Source organism: Corylus avellana, chromosome 6 (assembly GCF_965113065.1).
Source record: "Corylus avellana chromosome 6, dhCorAvel1.hap1.2, whole genome shotgun sequence".
Classification (NCBI taxonomy): domain Eukaryota; kingdom Viridiplantae; phylum Streptophyta; class Magnoliopsida; order Fagales; family Betulaceae; genus Corylus; species Corylus avellana.
The window spans coordinates 21,442,715-21,450,350 of record NC_142495.1 but is presented as its reverse complement, the minus strand read 5'-3'; the positions used below and the strand labels follow the sequence as shown (position 1 = coordinate 21,450,350).

Genomic DNA, 7,636 nt, shown 5'->3' with positions numbered 1-7,636 from the left:
AAAAAAAAAAAAAAAAATTAATATTTGGAAAACAAATCTAATGAAGCATGGTCAACAAGAAATGTGGTAGGCGATGAGGATACAAAAGAGAGACCTTGCAGGAAATTCACTTAACTAAAAGAACCCTACAAACAATACCTAAAGTTGCACCACCAAATCCTCAACTGTAGAAATATCATGAGAGATGAATCACTGTTGAAAACCTAAATACCATGAAAAAGCAAGGAAATCTACCTACAAGACGAGAATGTGACCTAGACCTAGAATTCCATTTTCATAATTGCATTAGAAACCTGACTAGATGATATCGATGATGATCCACATTGAAACCAATCTTTAGCACAAACAAGAGCCTCAAGTGTCACAGGATGCAACAAACTCTTGTAGCTGTCCACCTTTCTGAGTTCAGTGTCAAACACAGAGTCGGGATCAACAGTACATACCGGTATCGTCAAAACATCAGAAGCCACCTTTGATAGAGTTGGGTACTTCTGTTTATTTAGTTTCCACCAACATAAAATGTCAAACTCTTTTTCCCGAGGCAAAAGAGATTCTTCCAGATACTGATCTAGTTCTGACTTCATGTGCTGGCTACTCGTAATCTCATTGATATAGACTTCAAAATCCAAAAGCCCATCCACACTAGAAACAAGGGCTCCTTCTTGAGATCCTTCTTGTGGCGTCTCCATTTTGGTCATACCCTCATTACCTTCTTCAAGTACCGGAAGAGGATGTGCTCGTGCAATATATTCTAGAAAGAGTTCATGAACACTATCGTCAACAGCTCTAATCCATGATTCAGCATCCTCACCGTAGATCTTGGAGAAGGTGAACTCGACAAGTTTCATTTTAAACCTTGGATCCAAAACTACAGCTATTGCTAAAACCAGATAGCAATCTTTCCAATATTTATCAAACTTTTCTTGCAAAGGTTTGATCAAGTTGCTGACAAAGGGATCCTGGCTCATGGCTCCATGTGTCAGCTCTATCTGAATTTTCGACACTTCCGGAAAGAACGTGTTGGTAGATGGGTACCTTGGTTGAGTTAAAATGTTAGCCGCATCAAACAAATGCCTCAAGTGGGTGCAGAGAGTTTCTACCTGCTTCCACTCATCCATTGAGGGGGTTATCTTGTAATCAGGATCATAGGTATCCAAGCAATTAAAGACTTCCCTTAACTCACAGGCAGCTATTAGCATATGATAAGTTGTGTTCCATTTAGTTTGATCATCAACTACAAGGTCCTTAGAGCTAGGGACTTGAAGTTGTTGCTTCAGATCAACAAACTTCTCTTTGTGTGACTCTGAAGCATTCACATACTTGACACTGTCACGGATTTTTTGGATTGTCTCCTTCATTGTCCCTAGTGCATCTTGTGCAAGACGACTAAGAACACGAGCATAGCAATTCCCCATTAACAACTGACCATTGAGCATGAGTGGGTTCCTGACAGAAAGAAGGCCTCTTAGATGTCCAGTTGAAGTTTCATTTGTCAATGATCGATCGACGGTGAGGGCAAACAGCCGGCCCTCCAAATGCCAATCAGATAGGGAAGCCACAACAGCTAGATTAAAAGCATAATCTGATTCAGGTGAAGGTACCATAACCACATTAAGGATCCGACGCTGTAGATTCCAATCGCCATCAATAAAATAACCTGTTAGGACAATATAGCCTAAAGTTTGATTTGATGTCCATAAATCCAATGTGAGGCTGACATGTCCAGGAATTCCATTTATAAGATTCAGGAGGCTTTGTTTCTCCCTCAGGTACATGGCCACACAATCGTCTTGAACAGTATTGAAGCTCACAGTATTGAACTGAGGTTGAAGAGTCCGGACGAAGTCAATGAAACCAGAATGTTCCACAATGTGAAGTGGATAGTCATGCAGAATGACCATCTTAGCAATCTCTTGGCTGCAGCGGTCTTGATCAAAAGGGATGCTTGCAAGTCCATTGGTTGCTTTATGGCGTTTTTTTGGTCGATCAGTAGCAGTTCCTGAAACACCCATTTTGGAGCCTGGTGTATGTGGAGATTGCTGATTTCTCTGGCGGACTACTGGGCAGATTCCCAAGGAAATATGTCGTTTGAGGTGGCTGGTGCCTGCTAGCTTTGAACCAGTAATGTAGGCAAAAGATTTTTTGCATAGCTTACAGCATGCTTTAGTACATCCAGGTCCAACAGTTTCTATAGTGAAGTGCTCCCAGACAATAGATATCTTTCTCCTACGCTTATTAGGCTGTGCTTCTAAATCAAGTGGCTCACAATTTTCAGTAGGTGTAATAGGGATTATGGAATTAAGAGGGGAATCTATCTCCATGGAGAATGTAGACCTACAAAGGAAGAGGAATGCAGCATTAGAAAGGGCATGAATAAGCACATAATCCAATAAACAAAAACTGACCTTGTGGTGTAAAATAAGCAAAACTTCTATCATTAGAATAAAGATTACAATCTGGCATTCAATAACTAAATTTCACAAAGTGCACATGGTCACCGACAAATCACTGTTCAATGACAAGCATGTCACCAATTGTACATCTCAAAGTAAAAGGAATGCCTTGTCCCATCCGGAATAAGTGAATTAAAGTAACTATTTGTGCAACATCTAAAAGTAAAAGGACATGGTAAGTTGTAGTGAGTATTGTGTACTGCAGCTATAAATTATTCTCAGAATCGAATGATAAATCATCTGCTTTCCCATGTGAACATATCAAAATGAGTTATATACAGTGAGAAATCATATAATTGAAAGACAATAAATAACTTTAAAAAAAGAGAGACAATCAAAGGATTCACACCATTATATCCAGAAAAGAAGGAATTCATCTCACCAATAATTCATTCAAAAGGAAACAACGTAGTAAGTTCATCACAAAAAATAAACTAAAGGTTTTAGCCATGATCATGCAGTAGCACTACAACTAGTGAACAGGTTCAACTAAACGTAGATATGAAAGTCTAAATAGCACAGTAGACCATAAATCCAATTAAAGCTTTGAAAGAAGATGCAGCATACATCAACATGGTTCATAATTAAAAAGATAGAAAATCCATGGTTCCTATGCTCATCCTCTTAAACAATGATAACCCCAAATCAAGTTTGTCAAACTAACAATGCAGAAGTTACAACAAATTTTCTGTGTAGTTCACAGCTCCCAGTAAGGATCATCAGTGATGTAACAATTACAAGTGGATCCGAAAAAAATTACAAGTGGATCCAAGTGAATCTCAAGGATCTTTTATCAACAAGCCAGTGCAATTGCAGATGCAGAAAAAGCTTCTTCTTTTTTTTATATAGGTCAAGTGAAGGCCCAGACAGAATGTTGGCATATAGATAGATGAATTAACACTTCAATACCCAAACAAAGAAAAAAAAAATTCTCTAGAGATATAAAAAAAATTATATATATACCGCTGCCCCAAAAAATGGACAGTGAAATAAAATGTATTAGGACAGAGACCAGAGAAGTGGGACACCAGATAACAGTCTGTCGCAGTTTAATGCTTATAACTTGTAGTAACACTGGGAAAAAAATATTGTTTTATAAAACTTATACCCAAAAGAAGGGGGAAAAATCCCCCAAAGGAATAAGCAACTCCGTATATTTGTCTGATATATCTCAATTTAAAGAAGTAATTTTTCTTGAACAATTCATCTCAATCTAAAGAAATGCAACTACGCCCAATGATGCCTGGATTGAGAGATACATAGCCATAAGAATCTATTGAAATAGATACCCAAGATGTGGGGACGTCAAACACTAGCCTTACCCTTTTAATATTATCTCAATTACTTATAAAAAATAATAATAATATGATAAATAATGACCTGAAGTTTAAGCCAACAACAAGTGTGGACAAGGTGTGAATAACATTGTTTGTATAGAAACTGCAATTACACTACTCAGGAGAAAATTTTATTGCATGCATGGACATATAACGACATGATGACAGGCATGATCTGCACCACCATTTAAAGTTGCAGTATAGAGAAAAAAGAAAGAGAAGTTTCCGCATTTTGATTTAGAATGCATCATTGAAAATTCCAATGGATATAAGAAGGCCTTTTTTAAGAAAAACAATTAACACAGTATCAACCAAGCCCAAAACCATACAGCACTGCAGTCAGGTTTTTAACAAAACTAACAACCTATTCGAGGGGATCATAACTCCCAATCACAGTGCCAATCCCCAATTTTTTTTTTTTTTTTTTTTTATTTGGCACTGGGTATCCGAAACTTCGCTCTGACTAATCCTAAGGGTGCACAGGCCCTCAGCAAGTAATTTTCTGCAAGTGCACTTCAGTTAATTCAAGAGGCGAACTCCCGGTCCATGCCCCAATAAGCATTCTACACAGTGGGTTTCGAACCTAGGACCTTGAGGCCAATCCCCAAATCACCTCACTTCATGTAAAAGTAGTTTGAGCGCATTCCAACACCATCCCATCCCTTTACCACCTGAGCTAGGTGGCAGGGGCAGATCGGTCCATTAAATGCATTCCCCTTTTTCATTGGCTTACAATTGTTTTTTTGTAAGTCAGTGAAAACATTGATACTTAACAAAATATGCACTACAACCGCGTTTTAGTCTTAACTGTCATTTTGGGCCATCAGAAAAAGCCCACTGGACAAAAACTTTACTGAACAGCGTTACATAAGACTCCAAACAACTAAACAAAGAGAGAAACACACACACACACAAGTAATATCGAGGACGCCTTCAAACATCTTCCAAAAGAAGCGCCTATTCTCAGAATTCAGATCGGCCCTCGAGCTTCGACCAAAAATTTAAATCTCAAAACCCTAAAAAGACATAATCACCCACTCCGCAGTAGTTTAACATATACATAGTGCACACATAGACATACATACATAAAATCATACACAGATTACATACATGGATTTATCGACCTGAAATTGAACTAAAAGCCCAAAAAGGATATCAAAAACAGATTAAAAACCAGAATTAGGACAAAAACCAGAAAACCTAATAATCAAAACCGCCAAACAGGCCAGGAAACAATAACAATCAGATCGAAGAACTAAAAACGCCGCACAAATCACAAATAACACAGAGAGAACAACAAATTCAATATCTTGAAACAATAATCAAAGAGAAGAGAAAGTAAAGAATTCTTACAGCGAATCGCGGGCCTGCAAATCGAAAAGTTTCCTCAATGCAACTCCCCCAATCTAGGGTTTTGATTTTTTCCAAATTTCTGTATTGTTTTTGCTTTATTTTTTTCTTAATTGTCTAATAATTTTCAGAAAAAAAAAAAAAAAAATTTTGAAATTTTGGGTAGAGGGAGGTTGAAGACGAAGTTGATGGGCTTGAGCTTTGAATGGAGGGTTCTGAGCTTTAGAATGGAAAACCCTAATGGACCCTAAAGGGGCTAGGGCTAAGGAGCCGCCTCAGGCCTTTTTTTCTTTTTTTTCGGAGGCGTTGGATGAGACTTGAGAGGGACAAAAGAAACGTGCTGAACAAGAATTTGTGGACTTGGGGTCCATTTATACGATTTATATAGTATTTTTTTGATGGACCATGAGACCCAACTGTGTGGTTGTGATCAGAGCCCACCCACCTTCGAAGCGGGGAATCTTGACCGTTCGATTTCTCTGATGGATCCCACTTGATTTCATTGAACGGTGGTGGGGGGATTTGGGGAATTAAGCGACGTTTGAGTGGGGGCGGGTCTTTGGGTGACGACAGTGGAGGCCGAATCCCATGAGGAAACGTAATATAGAAAGATTAGTGGACCGCGGAAAAAGCAATTAGTAGTTTTACTATAATTTAAATATTTGATGACAGTTAGCATTGGACACGGACTCAGCATTGGACACGGATTAAAAAAATTTTAATTCAGTTTTAAAGGAAAATTTTAAATTTAATTTAAAAAAAAAAAAAAAAAAAAAAAAAAAAAAAAGTTAATGCTTTTCATAAATACTTTTGAGGAAGTGTCACCAAAATATTAGTAAGACTTTAAACAAATTATGTATGATGACAATTATTCAAAATAACTATGCCAATAGGAAAACAATATATTTAAAAGATAATTAAGGCATATTTCGAAGAAACATTCTGCAGTTTTAAGACAGAAAATCATGTTAATGTGTACAATATGATAGCAATAATTATTTCATAGTCCATAATCATCCTCTACATGGCCCATCCATACCCATAATCCTTTCACAGTAATAATGAGACCATGACAGGAGAGGATAATCTCAACTATTCCACAATACATAGGCATGATAGGATCATCTTAAGTAAAAAGTTGTAGCCTATTTCTCACGACTGCTAAAAGACCATGAAAAGAACTATCCCACCCACAATTTGGAGTTTGTTGTGGTAGCACGTGCATTGAAGGCATGGAGGCATTATCTATATGGTGAAAAGTACGAAATATTTACTGACCATTAGAGTTTGAAGTGTTTTTTTCACACGGAAAGAGATGAACATTATGCAATGAAGATGGATAAAGCTGATAAGAGACTATGACTGCAATATCCAATACCATCATATTAAGGCCAATGTAGTTGCACATGTGTTGAGTAGAAAGTCGCAAGTCAAGGCGATGACATCCATGCCTACTTAGAATTAACTCATCCAAGAGTTTAAGAAACTCAATATTGAAGTGGTGCTAAGGCTTCATTTGTTAAACGGTTTTGGCAAAGGCAAAGGCAACCTACTTTTTTCATTTTCCAACATTCTCATACTTTTTACATCACATTAATCACTTTTTATTACTATTTAAATAAAAAAATCACTATAAAAAACAAAATTTTTTCATTTTTCCATACCAAATATTCTTACTTTTTTACTTGTTCAAAAAAAAACATTCTTACTTTTTTCACATCAATCAATTTTTGCTACAGTTTAGAACCGAAACCGAAACAAAATCATTTACCAAAGTGAGGATCCAACATTTGTCATGACTTTAGTAATCCAGCCTCTAACTGGTGATAGAGTCGGGGAGGCACAAGAGAAGGACCCAATGTTAACAAAGCTTAGGGAGAAAGCTAAGTATGAAGAAGCTCCTAACTTCTATTTCACGATGGATGATTGTTTAAAAACCAGCAGCAACATAACATTTGTCCCTAATGATGACGAGTTAAAAAGAGATATCCTAGAAGAGGCGCACCAAACATTGTTACATTGCATATGGTATTCTTAGTAGCACCAAGACGTACCAGGACTTGAAAAAGAAGTATTGATGGAACAACATGAAGTAGGACATTGCTAAGTATATAGCATAATGTTCCACATGTCATGTGAGTGAAAGTTGAACATTAGTGGCCGATAGGGCCACTTCAACCGCTTCACGTCCCATAGTAAAAATGGGATGAGGTCACAAAGGATTTCATTGTCAATTTGCCTAAAGCACCAAGCGGACAAGACACCATCTAGATGGGTGATTGATGGATCATAAAGAGTGCACATTTTGTTCCCTTCAAAATCACTTATTTGATGTAGAAATTGGCAGAGCTATACATCAAAGAGATAGTCAGATTGCGTGGTATACCATAGTTTATGATTGAGATCCTTGGTTTATATCGAAGTTTTGGACAAGTATACAGAAGGCAATGGGGACAAACTAGAATTTTAGTAGGGTACCTGTCACGAAATGGTTAG

General features: G+C 37.3%; 1 protein-coding gene across 1 annotated transcript; it reads right to left on the bottom strand.

Moving 5' to 3' along the window:
* On the bottom strand, positions 1-5,471 carry LOC132188345 (zinc finger BED domain-containing protein DAYSLEEPER). The gene is made up of 2 exons (XM_059602769.2): positions 5,144-5,471; positions 1-2,334 (listed from the first exon to the last, which is right to left on the bottom strand). Exon 2 carries the CDS (start codon positions 2,319-2,321, stop codon positions 261-263), a length of 2,061 nt encoding a protein of 686 aa, XP_059458752.1. The 5' UTR covers positions 2,322-2,334; positions 5,144-5,471; the 3' UTR covers positions 1-260.
* Between the last annotated feature and the right edge of the window lie 2,165 nt (positions 5,472-7,636).